The 19,685-nt window shown below is 43.0% G+C and overlaps 1 protein-coding gene across 1 annotated transcript in view; it reads left to right on the top strand.

Moving 5' to 3' along the window:
- BUB1B (BUB1 mitotic checkpoint serine/threonine kinase B) overlaps nt 1-19,685 on the top strand; it is a 130,924-nt gene that overhangs the window by 85,107 nt on the left and 26,132 nt on the right. Inside the window, exons 15-20 of the mRNA XM_075191908.1 lie at nt 4,914-5,001; nt 5,822-6,078; nt 6,231-6,391; nt 7,192-7,332; nt 7,973-8,085; nt 8,253-8,405. Of these exons, the coding sequence (XP_075048009.1) occupies nt 4,914-5,001; nt 5,822-6,078; nt 6,231-6,391; nt 7,192-7,332; nt 7,973-8,085; nt 8,253-8,405 (913 nt within the window). The remainder of the gene's footprint in view (nt 1-4,913; nt 5,002-5,821; nt 6,079-6,230; nt 6,392-7,191; nt 7,333-7,972; nt 8,086-8,252; nt 8,406-19,685) is intronic.

A 19,685-nucleotide genomic window follows, 5' to 3' on the forward strand; every position in this document is an offset into this window, starting at 1 on the left:
AACTTCATGCAAATGGATTGCCAACAATACAAAGTATTTTAAACCTGCAGCGAGTGCTCAAATCAGCATATACAGATAGACACGGATGTTATAATTGCTCAGAGAAAATTAAGGAACCAAAATTAGTCCAGCTGTGGTAAAAATGAAAGGTCCTCAATTGGATAAGGTCTTATTGCAGAAGTAACCAGCTGGTTTACCAAAGCCTCACTGATGCTCAAACTTCAGTTATGCACTAGTAAATACTAAATCCTCAATATGAGGTTCTGTTCAGCCAAATCTCGGTACATTCACAATTCAGGCTCTATCTAGTATGTAGCTCCAAACTTGCATACACACTTATATAAATTACCATCCATAAATCAGGACTAAGAGGGATGGCTGTAGGGATTATCATCTGTGTATTCCAGTGAACACACAAATTTGTGAATTAGCAGCTCTACCATTTTGTGAGTGACAGCAATCTCACTCCATGATAGTGCTGAATCTGCAGCTAACCACAGGATCTGATGACATACCATGTCTGTATTGCCCAAGGAACACGTCCATTAAGGTTTCTGCCTTAATTGTCGTAATTGCATTGCTTTTTGCAGTTTGAGTTGAAGAGTTTCAATCGTTTTCTTACATTGTAGATTGTGTATAAGGAACCTTAATTGGACATGTTAAACCATAAGGTTTTTTGTCTATATGGAATTTCATGGCTTTTTGTGAAGTGTATGTATGCATGTTCTGGCAGTCAGAAATGTGGTGCAGTATGTACCACATTGTGCTTATGTGCTTCCCACCAGCACCTGCAGCACTGTAATCACCTCCCCACTCCTTAAACTTGAGTGCTTGTTGATGCTGGTCACCAGTGAAAGCAGAGAGACTTTTACAGAGATTCTGACAGAAAAGCCATGAGTAAAACACAGCCCACAGCAGGCAATGAGAAGTGGGTGTGTATAGATTATCTGCAGCTTCTCTCCAGTACAGGTCACTTGTAAAGAGGGACATGTCAGATGCTAATGTCCAGATACCTCACATCTACTTCACGCTGCGATTACCACTGAGTGTTATAAGTACAAGTACCACAAAGCACTTTTAAATAAATTACATGATGTCACTGAGTGGTGGGAGGTTTATAATGGATTCACTAACAGCTGTCTAGGGGAGAGATTAAACTCTCAATTGAGAGCAGTGTCTGGGCTAATAGTACTACAGGGTGCCCCTCCCATATCCCCAAAACACTAACCAGCCCCCCATGTGGCTAGAAAATGTGGTTAATTTCTTCAGCTCAGAGATGAAAATCCCTTAGCCACAGCCATGTTTGTGCTCTCAAGTGAATCCAGTCTGAGTACACCTAGCACAAACCTCTAACTGACATGTGCAACATTATGAAATCCTATCTTTAAAATGGGGCATATTTTACCAAATTGCAAAAAAAATATAACTTTCTCAATATTTTAAACCCTCAAAGGCACTCCTCAGTCATAATAGCTTTCTTTTAAAACAAACCCCAAGTCTTTAGACCTCCTGTACACTGAGTTACGCTCTCCCAAAAAAAAACAGAAAAACGGTGACTTCCAAAACAGGAAGTGGAAACAGCGAGATTTTGAACTTTAGATTATTCCTAAATTGTCATTTTTTTATTCTTTTTTTTCTGAAATTTGGCATGCGGCACCTGTGGACAGTTCTCCACTTGCATGCCAAATTTCAGCTTAATAGCTTTAATACTTTTTAAAATGTAGACCCTCAAACACCATGCCCCCCCTCTCACAGATTTCCAATGGCAGAATGTCGTTTTTTAGATGTAACCTTAATATAAGGGCACGACTGTGCCCTTATAATATATTAGAGATAATTACAATTTAGTGTTTTTAATTATAGAAGGCTTGAAAGTTAATGCAGACAGTATTTTACTAAATTATTCTGAAGCATTCATTTTATTATCTGGAGATTAATTTCCATACTGTTTTGAGGCATTAGTCAGGGTCAAAACAAAAGTGGTTATACTATCTATTATCTCTGTGGTGTGATTGTTTGTTTATGGCCTGTCTGTTTTCCTTTTAATTAATAACACATAATTTTTACTTGACAGATACAAGTACTATTGCACAAATATAGTGGTTAAAATCTGAGGAGGAGCATGTGATTTTCATATAGGACTCCTCCCCTTCACAAATTGATGTTCCATTGGAGCCAGTAAGGAAGAAGTGACAGTTGAAGTACCTTCTGAGCAATTTTACCTCACATGCTGATTTAAAACAAAAAAACAAAAAAAACAAACTCAGCCCTAGACATGGTTCTGGAGGGAGGAGTACCTTACACACATCTGTACAAATAGATATCTGTAGAATATTTACATACTTTACTAATTCCTTCACATAGTCTTAGTGTTGAGATTCTGTTTATTGTGAGGATTTTTCTGTTATGTATATTAACACAAATTGTGTTGGGGACTAAAACTCTGGATTTATCCCTGTAGAGTTAGGATATATGTATGTATGTATGTATGTATAATTTAGTGTGTAGTGTAACTGTGACTATTGTTATAGAGTTGCAGGTTGCCTATTTCTGTTGCATCATAAATATTGCAAAACATGTCTGACAAAGGTAAAACAAACATGGTGGTTTTACATTTTGCAGAGGTAAAATATTCCAAACTACCCAGTGGATGGTAGGATCTGTGGTCAGTTTTTGTAGACTATGATGCAGATGGTTAGGGCAGGTGCAAACGAGGACATCCCTCAGATGGGGGATCTAGCATAGGCGACTGCATTGGGACAGTTTGTGGCGGCGCTATTTCAGTTGCGTGGCCATCCTGCAGAGATACCCGCTGTGGGTGCCATTATCACTTTGGTTCAAAATGTATCTGTGCAGCCTTCTAAGACTGATGCCCTTACAACATCTTCAAAGGTTGTCCTATCAACTCCTCTTGATTCCCAGGGTCCAATCCAGGAGGAAGTTTCTTGATCTACTTCTTTGGTACATAACCTTGAAAAATTAAATACATTTTTCGAGTCCACGAGAACTCGAATGTCCTGTAAAAGGCATAGGTCTGCTCATCTTCTTAGTAGTCTCTGATTCAGAGGCCCAGTGGGAAAGGGGTAGAAGAGGTGTGTAGTCTGTCTTCCTCCTTTTGAAGAGCTGACGAATCTCATTGAGTCAGCATGGAAACAGCTAGACAGAAAATTGTACCACGTAGGTTTCCTAGCCTCTCTCTTCTTTTCGGCTGGATGGGATGGCCCAATGGGAACAGGTTCCTTAATGTGGATACTCCTGTCACGTGCTAGGCATGCCTTGCCACTCTTTCTGTACCTGGCTTGGCTTCTTGTAAAAATAGCACTGACCGTAAAAATAGAAAGTTCTTTTGAAGACCATGCTTTCTTCCACACGAGTGTCTAGAGAGATAGAGACCTGGGCAAATCAGCTTGTTGATGGTCTATAGGATTCTGATTTGCTTCCTCTGACATTTCATCTGAAAGAAGTCTCAGAATATCTGAGGTAGCTCGAAATGCAGCCTTAGTGTTTTCTATCATCTCCGCATCAGTAGTTACAAATCGAAGAATTTTGTGGTTGTGTTCATGGAACACAGATAACAAATAAATATAAAAGTCCTTGGAATCTTACTTATGCCAGCTCTGTTCTTTTGGGTGCAGAGCTATACAACATCAGACTACAGGAGGAAAAAATTTCTTCCTCCCTATTAATGTCCAGAGGCCACGAGGACCTTGTTTTTTTTTTTTTTTTTATTCCTACCCTCTCAGGGTGGCTTTTTAAACCATTGGCCGTCTATCACGTCCAGGGACCAGTCACAGAAGGGCAGGCTTTCCTATTCCAACAGGTGTCCAGGGCCTATAAACCCTGAAAAGCCTGCAACCTTCCGGGATTCCTCTTCACTTCGCGGCTGTTGTGGGTGGATGCCCCTTGTTCCTGAACCAATGGGTGGCTTCCACTCAGGATCGGTGGATTATGGAACTCGTGCAACGTGGCTTCTTTATGGACCTCCATAATCAGCCACCTCAGTTTCTTTTCCACCACTCCGCGAGACAAATTAAAGAGTGGCTATGATATAGTTGATGACTTCTCCTCTTAATGCAGGAGTTATATGCCATGTCCCGGAGGGACAAAGGGGCAGAAGTTTCTATTCAAACCTCTTCCTGGTTCACAATCCAGATGGCTCCTTTCGTCCCATTGCAGATTGCAGTGGGGGGGCTCCCACTTTCAATTCCGTTAGGCCTTTCTAAGGCTCCTTAAGTGTCTTGTAGAGACCATAAATATGTCTGTCATGGCTGCACGGTTTTGTACCCTGGGAGTCTGCATCATCCCATACTTGGATAATTTGCTAGTATAGGCTAACTCGTATCAGACCCTCCGGCTCCATCTTTCGCTGTTCGAGCAAGTGCTGGGACCAAAAATTCCAATTGGGCCCCTCTCAGAGGATGTTTTTCATTGGCCTTATGCTGGACATCAGACTTTAGAGGGTGTTTCTATCAATCAACAAGGTGCCTTTTCTTCAAGTCTACATCCTACTATGTATGAAACTAATAGGTGGGATGGTCTCCACAATCGAAACGTTTCCGTACGGTTCCACTCTCGCATAGTTCAGTGAGACCTCTTGTTGAACAAGTCGGTATTCCACCCGCGGCTGGCCTCGGACGCTTTATCTGTCTCCCAAAATGAGCCTTTCCCTTAGTTGGAGGCAGGTCCTTTGCCCTGTGGTCCTGGATAATAGTCACAGGAGTGTAAGAGCCGGATGAAGGAGACTCCCCAGATAATACTCTGGGTAGAAATGTATGCTCTGTGAAATTCTGTGATATGTTTATCCTATGTATGTATGTATGTATATATGTATGTTTATATAAAACCACCATTGCATTCTTCTCTTGCTAGTAACAATTTGTTGTATCTTTTTTTTTTTTTATTTTATTTCGTAGTGTCTCTCAGACTAGGGTGCCTGCTCCCAAACACCGCCTACTTGCAGCTGCGGAAAAAACACTTATTAAAGATGAAGCGCCATTCACAGTATGTGATGTTTGTTTTTATTTTAAATGAAAATAGGCAGCAGCAATCTGTGTCCACTACATTGTCGTTGTTGCAAACACAGAGACCTTCAACACGATACTGAAGATTGGCATTATCAAGCACTTTTGATTTTTATTTTTTATTAGAAATTGCAATGTTTTTCTGTTTATACCACAAAGATGCAATGCTAGGTATAGAAAGGACATCCTCTGCATAACATGCCAATGTATTTATATGGAAGGGCTAGTTAAAACGTTTATGTAAGGTTTGAGGCGCTTATTCGAAACAGACTGTTCATCAAAATACATCATAACACAAAAGGACATTGTACTTGCCCTATCTGAGCCTAAAATAACCTTATTATATCAGGGCATAGTATCAGTTCATATTTTCAATATCTTTACTGTCCCCAAGTTAAGGGACCATTCACACTCTGTCACGTCTGTGTTCTAGTGGCACTATATGAAAAGTATTTGAGAAGTAAAAATGTAGACAAACTTATTGGCTCTTGCACTTGATAGATCTTCACACAGTAAAATGAACGATGATCCATCACAAGAGGGAGCTTTTTACAACAGCAGGAAAAACAAGTATAACAATAGATCAGCTGGGCAGCACGCTACCTCTTTTCTGCCAATCCTGCACTGTGAAAGCTGTGTGGAAAGGTGTGCAGATATAGAGCAGAGGTGTAGACAGAGGATGCTGTCCAGTAGAGTAGTTATTCAATTTAGATTCCTTCAGCTACGAGTATCCTTGTTTTACTCTGAAATGAAAGCTATATAAAACATGTCATGGCTAATTTTTTAGCTTTTCCTTAAAGGACACGCTAGGTGACATTGAACCCCTGAATGAAGAGGCAATAGTGTCTGGTTCAGACAGGACCAAATCTTTGTTTGCTGACCCAGAGGATACCTGTGACTTTGTGAGAGCCGCACAACTGGCCTCCACTCCTTTCCACAAGCCCAGGGATGAGGCAGAACAAAGCGGCACACCTGGCCTGAAGAGACTACCACTTAGAGAGACAACACCTGTGTGCGAGGAGTCCCACAGACAGGCTGTTTGTCCCAAGAAGCTGAGGTACAAGTTAGTCTGTGTGTATTGTTTAATGTTAGAACATGCTGCCGTTTTAGGTTCTAACGATACAATGGTTTGTACGAGAAGATTCTTCTGGTTCTCAGTATGTCAATGTTCTGTGTAAAAGTGTGCATATTTGTCTTTCTAACTAACAGCCCAATTTTAGAAGCAAGTCAAGAAGACTCTCGCTCCTCAGTCTCTTCCGTGTCCTCTATCTCTGCTGGTTCTACTAGTTCATTTGCTTCCAAGACACTGCTAGTCCATGAGAAACTGGACTTGATCGCTCAGTTGTCTGGAGTATATGAGCAAGCTTTGGGTAAGTCTCCTACTGCTTGGCATCTGAGTGAGGGTAGTCCTTGTCCACTGAACCTCCCAATATTTCAAACTATGTATGAATGCTTTATAATCTAGTATTGCACTGAAGTATTACTTAATTGACGCTTAGGTCTTTTCTCTAAAATAACAATATATGCTTTGAAACCTGGTAATGTCATGTCAGCCCTCTATAACTTGTAATAAGTCTGACCACTCAATGCCACTGTTCTATTTCAATTGGTGAATAATGTTTACATTATAAAACTAGTGTGACATTCTTTTTTTATATTTTGGAAGTATTCATCTTTCTTGTGAAAGATTGTATCATGCCAGTGCTCTGCGTTTTGGAAATACCAGTACAGTCTTACAGATCCCACATTTTTTTTCTCTTCCTCTAATATTTCTCAAGGGTTAGGCTGTCTTATAACCTGTTAACAACTTCCTTCCATAACTGTTTTCATGCTTCTGTCTCTGTTAGAAATTAGTCCTCCCTTCTTTCTCTACCTCTCAGTGTTGGGTGGGTGGCAGTGTTTCACTGCCTGGACAGGGATCAGTTATATGATGTAATTGACAAAGTAACTATTACTAGTACGTTTGATGGGACAAGCCTTCCCTGGCTTTTTTTTCCTGTGTTCCTATGTCCCACATGTTACCAGATGGAAAGGACTTTGTTGCAAAAAAATTCATCAGGCGCTCATGATATATATTTTAATATGACCACAAAAGGGCTACTTTAAGGAAAGGAAGCATTGAGTTGAGTCATTATATTATGTACTGATCTGTTTTTATTCTGTATTTTAGAAGATACCTCTATAGTGGTAGAAAGCACAGAACTGCACAGGAACTTGTTGAAGCCCATGCCTGGACTTCTGACATCAGTGGAGATCCATCATGTGGCTGGGCTGATCCCCACTATGAAGGATCAGGCAAAGGTGCAGCTTGGTAAGGAGTGACAGAAAAACACCTGTCAATACAAAAATCATGTATTGTATTGTGGTGCTGATATGATTTGCAGTGAATGTTAAAGGGCCACCAAGACTCAGGTTATATAGATATGATACAGGTTGCCCTTTATAAAAGATTACTAGAAGCATTCGCAAATATATGCAGTATTGGGACCAGGCAAATGAAAAAAAAAAAAAAAATAACTATACTGTTGCTTGTTACCCACAGACATGTTCTCCTACAGTCATTGTGAGGGGCACTTATAATCTTGTTGTTGTTGGGGGGAAAAAACTTTGATTGGTTCAACTTTCATAAATATTTTCTTTTTTTTTTTTTTTTGAGAAGCCCCTGAAATTCTAACAAATATATTTGTGAATTTTACAAAGTTGTTTTATGTAAGCAGTTTTGTTATCTTAGTAGTACTATTTTGGGCTTCTATAGGTGGCTAACCAATTCAGAAATTCTTTTTATTCTAGCATTGTTCTCTAAAATTATACCTAAAACATTAGACCACAAAGCTAAACTCGACAAATGAAAAACTTTATTAAGGCCAATTGACAGTTCTACCCTGCAATTAATGCATGTCCGCTCTCTGTATTTAATTTTGTTTTGTGTGCATACATATTTGTACTTGCAGGTGGTGAAATTTATCACCTGAAAAGTGAAGTTGTTCTTGGGCAGCATAGCAGAGTGTATATGGGGGTCCAGGCAGATTTTGATGTGGAAAATATGAATGGCGTTGCACTAAAGGTTTGTAACACTTCATTTCTCTACACCAGTGTTTTATATATAAAAACTGTTTGGTTTTTTTGTTTCATGGTCAGGCTGTGTGATCACAATTTGTGTTTTGTGAGTGTCTTGTTCGGTATAGAGGATTAATCACCACTGCTAATATTTTCAACTGTAATTTCTGGCAGGTGGATTCACATCCTGTTCCATGGGATCTCTACATTACACAGCAACTGAAAGAGCGACTTGGTGAGACTGATTTTCTTAAGCAATCTAACGGCTACCTCTTTCAGGATGGATGTATTACGCTTTACAAGGATATCAGCCTGCTCACTGTCCAGGTAAGTGTGGACTTTTTAAAAAATATGTCTGCGCTAAAAAAATATTAAATACTTGAATATTTACCCTTTGTGACTGCAGCTTACTTGTTATGAACATATTATATTATTACCAGTAGTGCCATTCGGGTTTGAGTTTGGAGTGTTTCATTGTGGATGCGTCACTCAAGTGTGCTATTCCACAGCTACACCCCTGCTCACTAATATTTCTCTCACATCCCTTGGGGGACACCGGGACCTTGGGGGGGTACAGGGTAGAGCAGGCGAATGCTGGCACTTTAACTTTTAGTTAACTAAAACTCTGGCTCCACCCCCTCTATACCCCACCTCCTGCTAGAGGCCAGTCTAGTTCAAGTGCCCGGCGAAGCGGGCTGTGCACAGGGCTGCTTAGCAGCCAGTTTTCCTTTTTTTCTTATTTTATTATTTTAATGACAGCGGAGACTGTCTCCGAATTCTGACAGCCGGCGGCTCGCGGAGCCGCGTAGTCGGCTGTCAGACTCCTGGCTGCATATTTATTCCTTCTCCTCTCCCGCGGCTGCGGCCGGCGAGGAGAGTGTGAGGCAGCGATGGGGGAGGTCTGTGGAGCCGTCCGTGCTGTGCGCTGGCTGCGGGGGGGGGGGGGGGAGCGGAGGTGCCGTGTGGGTCCTCCTTGCTGCCTGCTCCCCTTTGCCGATTATCTATGCCTCCATTGGAGCCAGACACAGTCGGTGGTGGCTGGGGTCTGTTCTCCAGGTACAGAGAGCATGCTGTCTGCACATACTGCGTCTGGAGGGTTGGCAGCAGGTAAGTAAACTCTCTCTCAGCATAGTGCTGTGAGAGAGATATTAGAAATCACAATTTGTTCCCTGAGCTGGCTGTTTTTTTTCCTAAAATCAGTCTGTTTAATTGGTAGAGATAAGAGTTCTATTTTTGGCTTAGGGAACAGGGTCAGGCAAGGGTCACTGTCTCAGTGAGCCCTGCTAGGCTGTGGATTGGTTGAGTTGTTTGTCTGTCTTAGATGTTATCTAGTCCAGAGCTGGGCCCTGAGGGAGGGGTGTGTTTTACTCCTCGGCACTTCCCCCGTGGTAGTCCTTCACTCCTCGTGTGTGGATACCTGAATAGGCAGTCATATCTAAAGCTCCTGCTTCTCCCCTTTTCTATCCTGTATACTGTAAGGTAAAGGGTTGGGGGTGGTGTGTTTAGCCTTTTGTACCTTTACACAGTTAGGAGCTTTTGGCTGTATTGCAGGCTCACTTTCTCTTGTAGTTTGTGTGCTGCTTGTTATCTGTATTGTGTGCATTTTACTGTACTGTTTTGTTCCATCTTTGAACATGTCTGAGAGGGAAAAATCTACACGTGGCAGGGCTGGTGCTACTATGTTAAGTTTCACCTGTGCTGTATGTCATGTTAAGTTACCGTCTGGGCAGTCAGAAACACAGGCTCTGTGTGTGTCCTGTCGGCCCACGGAGACTACTCCTGGTGAAACAGTGGCTGTCTGTTCAAACACGGAGGAGCCTGCTTGGGCTCGGTCTCTATTTAATACAGTGGAACTGCTTGCTCAGAAGGTACAGTCTCGGGCTGCTCAATCTTCTGATTCTGCTTCCTTAGTTCAAGCTTTGCCTGTTGCAGTGCAGTCTGGAGAACCAGCCTGGGTGCAGGGTCTTGCATCCTCAGTACAGGGTCTGGTAGCGGTCTCTTCCTCCTTGGAGAGGATGATGCAGACGGTCACTCCGCCTTCCTCAAGTAAGCGCAGGCGGGTGGCTGCCTCTTTTCCGGAACATGATTCTGATTGTGGTTCCCAGGAAGAGGGTGAGTTCCCAGGAAGAGGGTTCTGACATAGATGCTGCTTCGTTGGTGGAGGTCCCAGCAGATCGTCAGTCTGGAAGAGTTGATTCAGGCGGTGCGTCAGGTACTTGAGATTCCTGAGGACCAGGTGCCTGAAGTTTCTGCATCCTCTCTTTTTGAAAGACGCAAAAAGAAGGAGGTGGTTTTTCCGGCCTCTCCCGAATTGGAGCAGTTGCTATTGAAATCTTGGTCTTCTCCAGACAGAAAGTTTCAGGTGACTAAGCGACTGCAGTCATGTTATCCATTTCCCCCTGAGGCTCTCGTTAAATGGGAGACGCTTCCTCAGGTGGATGCAGCTGTGGCGAGGTTGGCAAAGGTAACTATTATTCCTCTGCCTTACCAGGCCACTCTTAAGGATGGTGCAGACCGGAAGGTTGAGACCATTCTTAAGTCCATTTTTTTGGCAGCGGGTGCTTCTTTGAGACCTGCTTTAGCATCAGCTTGGGTTAACAAAGCTGTTGATCGCTGGTCGGAACAATTGTCTGAGGGTTTGTTGGCTGGCAGGCCATCCTCTGAATTGATTCTTTTAGTGGAACAGATTGAGGGCTAGGGATTATTTAGGTGAAGCTGCTATGGAAGCAGGGACGATGGCAGCGCGCATTTCTGCTTCGGCAGTGGCAGCGCGTCGGACTCTCTGGTTAAAGTCCTGGGAGGCGGACGTAGAGTCCAAAAAGGCTCTGGAGTCCATTCCCTTTTCAGGAGGTGTTCTGTTTAGTCCTCAGCTGGATTCCTTTATCAATCAGGCATCAGGAGGTAAGAGCACTTTCCTCCCGGTTAGTGTTCCCAAGCAGAGGATGTCTAGATTTCGGGCCTTTCGTTCCTCAGGTAGGTCTAGAGGACAGTATTCCTCAGGACAATCCTCCAGAGGTCAGACATCCAATCCTAGAGGTGCTTTGCAGCGGGGACGTCGGGCCTGGTAGGCCCGTCGTCCAGCTGCTAGGCCAGCAGACAAACAGTCTGCATGACGGGGATTTTGCTCCTCCATTGTCGTCAGTGGTGGGAGCCCGTCTTCTGCGGTTCGGGGATCGGTGGTGTCATTCCACCACCGATGTCTGGATTCGGGGAGTGGTGAGTCAGGGTTACAGGATCGATCTGCTCGGTCTCCCTCCCAGACGGTTTTTCACCACGGGGCTTCCATCGTGTCCAAGGAAACGGTTGGCTTTAACAGAGGCGATTCAATCCCTTCTGTCGGCCGGAGTGGTTATTCCGGTTCCTCATTCTCAAAAAGGTTTGGGGTTTTATTCCAGTCTTTTTCTTGTGACAAAACCCGACAGCTCCTTCAGACCGATTCTCAATCTGAAGGCTTTGAACACTCAAATAAGAGTGCCCAGCTTCAAGATGGAATCTTTACGCTCGGTAATTCTCGGCATGGAACAGGGAGAATTTATGGTGGCCCTAGACATCAAGGATGCATATCTCCATGTGCCTATTTGGAGGGGTCATCAGTCCCTGCTGAGGTTTGCGGTTCAGTCAGAGCACTTCCAGTTTCAGGCTCTTCCATTCGGTCTCGCCACGGCTCCACGAATCTTTACCAAGATCATGGCGGTCATGGCTGCTTTGCTAAGAGCCAAGGGGATTACAATCATCCCCTACCTGGACGATCTGCTTCTAAAGGCAGACTCTTCGCAGAAGCTTCTGTTACACATTCAGATAGCAATCCAAACCCTGGAGTTGCACGGTTGGATTATCAACTTCAAGAAATCCAAGTTGATCCCATCACAGCAGATGGTATTTCTGGGTCTTCTATTCGATACCCGTCAGAGACGGGTATTTTTTCCTCAGAACAAGGTTTTAGCCTTACAGGGGATGGTGAAATCCCTGTTGATGGCAAGGAGACCCTCCATTCATTTTGCGATGAGGCTTCTGGGCAAGATGGTATCGTCATTCGAGGTGATCCAGTTTGCTCAGTTTCATGCACGGCAGTTTCAGTTGGAACTTCTGTCGCAATGGAACAAATCTCATCGAAATCTGGTGAGTCAGGTGTTTCGCCTATCTCCACAGACGCGCCAGTCGCTGATCTGGTGGTTACACAGGCAGAATCTCTCCAGGGGTCGCTTGTTCTCCATTTGGGATTGGATTCTAATTACAACAGACGCCAGCCTTCGGGGTTGGGGGGCTGTATGTCTTCAGGCTCAGTTTCAGGGGCTTTGGACTCACAAGGAGTCCAAGCTTCCAATAAATGTCTTGGAACTGCGCGCAGTGTTTCACGCTCTAAAAGGTGCGCAACATTTGCTGCAGGGAAAGCCAGTAAAGATCCAATCAGACAATGTCACAACAGTGGCATATCTAAATCATCAGGGAGGCACCAGGAGTCCTCTGGCCATGAGGGAGACTCGCAGGATATTTCTGTGGGCAGAAGCTCACGTTTCGGCTATCATGGCCGTGTTCATTCCCGGAATAGAAAATTGGGAGGCAGACTTTCTAAGTAGGCAGACTCTACACCCAGGGGAATGGTCTCTCGTCCGGAGGTGTTTCAACAGTTGGTGATGAAATGGGGTCAACCGGATGTCGACATGATGGCATCTCGGTTGAATCACAAAGTTCTCCACTACTGTTCCCGTGCAAGAGATCCCGGGGCAGTCGTGGTAGACGCTATGTCGGTTCCTTGGAAGTACCGCTTGGTGTACATTTTTCCTCCAATAGCCATGCTTCCTCGAGTACTGCAAAAGGTGAAGAGGGAGGGTGTTCCAGTGCTTCTGGTAGCGCCGGATTTGCCGCGCAGAGCTTGGTACACAGACGTGCTCTTCATGGCAGGAGGTCGGTCGTGGCGGTTGCCAATTCGCCCAGATCTAACTCGGGGTCCCTTTTGTCATCATGGTTTGCATCGTCTGGCTTTAACGGCGTGGCTGTTGAAGCCAGGATCTTAAGAGCTAAGGGTTTTTCGAGACGGGTGGTTCAGACCATGCTTCGTGCTCGAAAGCCGGCTTCAGCCAAAATATATCATCGGGTTTGGAGGACATATATTGGTTGGTGCGAAAAGAAGGGGTATCCTACATCTTCTTTTTTTCTGGCCAGGTTACTGAGGTTCCTGCAGGACGGCTTGGATGCAGGTTTGCGTCTTAGTTCTCTTAAGGGTCAGGTGTCAGCTCTTTCAATTTTCTTTCAGAGAAAACTTGCTGTCATACCTGATGTGCAGACTTTCATTCAGGGTGTTCTTCATGTTCAGCCTCCTTATATTCCTCCGGTTCCACCATGGGATTTGAATTTGGTGTTGAGGGCTTTACAGCATCCTCCATTTGAGCCTTTGAATTCAGTAGATTTCAAATTTCTTACTTTGAAAACGGTTTTTCTTCTAGCCATTTCAACGGCACGCAGAGTTTCAGAGCTTGCGGCTTTGTCTTGTAAGTCTCCTCTGCTAGTTTTTCATGAGGATAGGGCAGTTCTTCGAACTAAACCATCCTTCCTTCCAAAGGTTGTTTCTAAGTTTCATCTGAATCAGGATATTGTCGTCCCGGCTCTAACTGATTCCTCGTCTTCTGATCAAGATGACTCTATTCGTTATCTTGATGTGGTTCGTGCCTTGAGAATTTATGTTAAAAGATCGCAGAAGTTTTGTAAAACTGAGGATCTTTATCTTCGTTACGATGCTCACAAAAGAGGCTGGCCAGCTTCTAGGGTGACCATTGCTAGGTGGATTACGGCTGTTATCCGCTAGGCTTACAGCGGGGCTGGGGAGCCTGTCCCTGCTTATTCTTGGGGTGCATTCTACAAGATCTGTAAGTGCTTCCTGGGGGGCACGCCATGGTGCCTCCAGTGAACAGTTGTGTAAAGCGGCCACGTGGTCTTCTGTACACACTTTCACAAAGTTTTACAGATTTAATGTGTTTGCCTCTAGGGATGCAAGTTTCGGGAGAAAGGTGCTTCGGGCCGTTTCTTCTGAGCGTTCCCTCCCGTGATACAGCTTTGGGATGTCCCCAAGGTCCCGGTGTCCCCCAAGGGATGTGAGAGAAAATGGGATTTTTATACTTACGTAAAATCCGTTTCTCTTAATCCGTTGGGGGACACCGGGCGCCCACCCTTAACGCTCTGGTTTTTCCTTCTGTTTGACATGTTGTTTGATTGTTAAGAGAATGTTGTGTTAAGTTTATTCTCTTTTCTTTGGTTCTCTCTATCTCCCTTTCTGCGGGCTTGGTTAAACATAGACTGGCCTCTAGCAGGAGGTGGGGTATAGAGGGGGTGGAGGCAGAGTTTTAGTTAACTAAAAGTTAAAGTGCCAGCATTCGCCTGCTCTACCCTATACCCCCCAAGGTCCCGGTGTCCCCCAACGGATTAAGAGAAACGGATTTTACGTAAGTATAAAAATCCCATTTTTTTCTGTGGACTTTTTTTAAAATGGTATATGCTTTCCTATATCATACTGAAGTGATTTTTATTATTTTTTTTTTTTCAGGCAGTCATTCGGTGCTGACACAGCTGTTTCTTTGCAAAAACTTAATCATCTATATTTTAGTACTGAAATGAGATGGTTCATAAAAGCATGCTTGATTTATTCCAGTTGTAATTCCTGCAACATACATCTAGTAGCATAAAACTATTGGTATGAAATTATTTTATAATGCTAGGTGGGAAATCCTTCAATGCAAAAATAGCTCATATTAAAAAATGTGGCTATGTTGTCTAATTTTTCAGTGGGCCTAAGTGTTCCCCTCCTAATCCATAGCATTATTACGGTACATTTACCAAAAGTGCTGACCTACAGCACAAATGTGCTTTCTCTGTCATCTATGGGGGAACTTTGAAAACACTAGGCTGACATTAGTATTGGGCACTTTTAAATTTGTCACCAAAAAGTGAAGCTCCTCCCCTTTTATACCCTGGAAACGTGCCAGAAGCTTTTGTCTACCGGAGCTGGGCGCTTGGTTAATGGTTACCGCTGACAGCTTTCTATTTTTAAACTTTACCTCTTCTATTTGGTTGGCTTGTTTAATTTTCTTCTTGCAGGATGATCTTTATGGGGCTTGAAACTTAGTTCCTTGAAGGTCCAGGTGTTTGCCTTACTTTTTTCCCTTGGAAAAAAATTGCAATTTTTTTATTTTTATTTTTTACCGGAAATGCGGATTTTCTTTCAGGTGAACATCCACTTAGGTGTGGATAAGTTTGAGATTGAGTCACTGATTTCTGTAATCCACAGCATAAAGAAAGGGAGTTCATGGTGTCTATGGACATCCAGGACACCTACTTACACATTCCAAGCCGGGAGGCATACCAGTGCCCACTAAGTCTTGCTATACAATTCCAGCACTTCCAATTTAGGGCTCTACCCGTCGGCCTGTCTACAGTGCCAATGGTCTTTTAACCACGATCATGACATTCATGGCAGCCGTGCTGAGGCATGGGATTAACTATCATTCTGTACCTCGATGACCGGATGATCAAGGTGGGTTCTCCGGCCTTGCTTTTAGGCCCATGTCCAGGAGATGGCCCAGTTTGTTCACCAAAGAGCAGGACAACGGTACAATGAGTGTCTGCAGGCAACAGTGAAGCACGGTGGATGTTCCTTGCAAGTTTGGTGCTGCATTTCAGCTAATGGAGTTGGGGATTTGGTCAGGATTAATGGTTCCTCAATGCTGAGAAATACAAGCAGGTACTTATCCTTTATGGAATACCATCAGGGAAGTGTCTGATTAGCTCCAACTTTATTGTGCAGCAACCCCAAACATACAGCCAATGTTATGAAGAATGATCTTCATCATAAAGAAGAACAAGGAGTCCTGAAAGTGATGGTATGGCCCCCACAGAGCCCTGATTGCAACATCGAGTCCGTTTGGGATTACATGAAGAGACAGAAGAATTTGAGCAAGCCTACATCCACAGAAGATCTGTGTAGAGATATATATATATATATATATATATATATATATATATATATATATATATATATATATATATATATATATATATATATATATATATATATATATATATATATATATATATATATATATAGATAGATAGATATTCCTGTATGTATGTCCATTCATGAATGGTATTCGGACGCTTGATCATTACGCCAACAGGGATTGTTGGCGTAATGGTCAGGCACTTATGTTGGACAAGAAGGCCTGGCTCGCAATCTTCGTTCCAGGTCGGTCATCCCAAAGGTGTTCGATGGGGTTGAGGTTGGGGCTCAGTGCGGCCAGTCAAGTTCAAACCATGTCTTTTTGTATACATTGCTTTGTGCACCGGGGCTCAGTCCTGTTGGAATCGAAAAGGGTGTCCCCAAACTGTTGCTACAAAGTTGAAAGCATAGCATTGTCCAAAATGACTTGGTATGCTGAAGCATTAAAATTGCCCTTCACTGGAGAATTGCGGGGCTGTTTTTCAGGGTTTGGGCATGGGGGGGCGAGTTCTTAGTGTCTGGAAACCCGCTTTCCCAGCCTGGGGCACTGTATGCTTGAAGTGGCTGACCCTGCCCTGGGAACAGTCACATTACAGCTTCTGACTGCAGCTTGTGTGCAGATTGTTTCTATCTGCACAGCTCTCTCCTCAACTTGTCACCACCCCTTACTCTCACACTGACAACATGTGTGTCTCCTGTGTGCAGCAGCAAGACACAGCTTTAATATAAGTGTGGGGAAGGGTGGGGTGATTTTAATGTAAGTATAAGGGGTGTATTTTATGTGATGTAGGGGGATTGTGAAATATTTATTTCATAGTAGGGTGAGAGTGGGAGCTTTTAATTAATCGCTGGGGTGATGGTGGGGTATATTTAATTTAATAGTGTGGCTTTGGCGGACCTATTAAGGATGGGATGATGGTACTATTCATTTAATACTGATGTGGTTTGGGTGCTTTTAATTGAATGTGTGGCGGAGTTTGGGGAGAAGGACTGCTATTTCTTGAAAAAGTGAATGCTAATTATTTAATGTTTGGGAGGAAATAGGTTTATTTATTAAATGTAAATACTATTTAATATTGGGGTTGTTTGGGGGGAAATGGTTCTTTTTATTACAGGTGAATGCCACTAATTTACTGTCCAGACTGATTGCAGGGAGGCCTAATTATTAAACATGGTTGCTTTTGATTTAATATCGGCCTGCTTTGGTGGAGAGAGGACTACTGTGTTCACTCATTGCTTTGATTTCTAAATCGTATACCTGTCCTTTTTCCAAACGGGAACCCAACCTTCCAAGATCCAGACAAGCAGCAACTGGGCTTTGGGACCCGTGCAGCAGCAACAAGTAGTAAAACAGCAAGAACAGGTAGAAGAGAGCAGGATCGTCTGCCAACTGTACTAATTCTGGTGTTTCAGTCCTGAGTTTGGGGACTGATCCACTCAGTCAGGACTTTGGTCCGACAATAGGGGCAATTGGGAGATATGTCCTGCTTCGCAGAGCTCTGCTCATGAAGGGGGAGCTACGAGCACCTCACAGTAGTGCACATAGCATTGCTTGTGTATATGATGGGGATAGGAAGAGTTGGAGAGCAGCCAAGCACTGTCTAAAATTATACCCACGCCCCCATGCATGCTAGTCATGCCCACTGACAGCATGGCGTGGAAACACCGCTCTACAAATCTTGCTTTTGCCACTGCCTATATGTGCACCTTCGGAGAGATTTTTATATATAATATATTAAAACTAATGATCTGGACCAGTTGTAATGAGTTATAGCAATAAAAATATGTATTAAAAACATATGTGGTATTGATTTTTAAATTACTATTTTTTGTGGTTAAGCTAAGTTTTAATTATATATCAATACAATTCTATGGTGGTATTTTTTACCTGAGATATGATCCATTTTGCGCTTTTCTGTTTTTGTTTTTCTTCTCAATTGGAAGTTGATACACAACAACTTCTTTGAAGAAGCAGCACTGTTGATCCTTTTTAAGTGTATCATTGGTATTACATGGGTTTTTGTTAATATATAACATATAAAGTTTTGTATAAGTCAGCGCTAAGTCTCTACGCCTTATTATAGGTGTAGGATTACTGTAGTTATTGTCCACACCTGCCAGGGCTGGTGGTCAGTGGTCTAACACATACTGCTGACTGTAATCCTCACTTAGAGAAACAAAGGTTTATTATAACAAACACTATCATCCTATCTGGGGGACACTGCTACCATGGGTTGTGGAGGGAAGCTTGGGGAGTTGGCACTTAGATAGTTAACTTTGCTAAATGTATCCATGCTGACAGACCCGTCCACTCTACCAAGCACTGTAGCCTCAGTTTAAGACGAAGTGCCCAAGGAGTTGGGCTTACCTTATAGTGCTAGTATTTTTTATATTTTTTTTTCCTTTGTAGGTGGATCTGAGGAGTGTGTGTGTATGTATGTGTGTCTGTGTCTGTGTGTGTGTGTGTATGTGTAATATATATATAAAAGCACGAATATATATATATATATATAAAATTTGTGTGTATGAGCGGCACTGCTCTGTCGGGTGAGAGCCGAACAGCTCTCGCTGACGGTGTCTAACAGAGTGACAGGCAGCTTATACAAGCCGCTGTCTCTCTGATTGCCTCCCGATAACCGGCGCTGCTTTTACAGGTATAGAGTGACGGTTTTCGGAGCGATGGCGGGCGCCATTTTGCCGGGCGCCATTTTGCCGGGGCATACCAAGTTCCCTCCTCGCAGAAAAGAGGTGGCAATCTTGGAGTTAGGCTGCAGGATCCTTTTTAAATAGTTTAAGATGGCATATTACAGCGGAGGCTGCTTTAAATAAGGTTGTTTTGGGTTTTTTTTTGGGAGAAGAGACCAGGAGCAGCAGCAAGACAGGTTGGGGGGAGGAGCTAATGAATATAGAGCTCCCCCACTCATTCTGTATCAATGGATGAGCCTGAGCTGCGCGTCAAAGGAAGCCCAGGAACACAGACTTCCTCAGCCTGATCTACCTCATGGGACACTTTGTGCTGACTGACTTCTCTCATATATATACATATATATATATATATATATATACATATATATATATATATATATATATATATATATATATATATATATATATATATATATATATATATATATATATATATATATATTCATATTCGTGCTTAGTGGAAGCTAAGTCCCATTATTCCTTTTATTTATTTACCTTTCTATTCATATTAGTTTGTTAAATGGTGCAAGTAGTAATAGAGAAAATTAATTTGTATTCTGCTTGGCCAGCTTAAACCCTCTCTTTTGTTACTGATTACAAGTTACAACTTTTACTGTTATAGAATATTTGCTATACTTGTATATAGTCAGACTATATCTGTGTTACTGATTCTATTGCATTGTGTGTTGTTTTCTCTCTTGTCAAATATGTCAGATAAGAGAAAAGCACCTCTCACAACTCTCACAAAATATTGCTCTACATGCAAGGTTAGATTGCCTTGTGGACCAAAGGACCCGGGGGCACTTTGTATTGATTGTGTCGCAGGGTCACTCGCTAAGCAGGCCCAGTCTATTGTAGTTCCGATACCAGAGGAACCAGCATGGGTTACTTCCCTGGCCCAGCTTCTTACGAAG

The sequence above is a fragment of the Mixophyes fleayi genome, chromosome 12 (genome assembly GCF_038048845.1).
Source record: "Mixophyes fleayi isolate aMixFle1 chromosome 12, aMixFle1.hap1, whole genome shotgun sequence".
Taxonomy (NCBI): Eukaryota; Metazoa; Chordata; class Amphibia; order Anura; family Limnodynastidae; genus Mixophyes; species Mixophyes fleayi.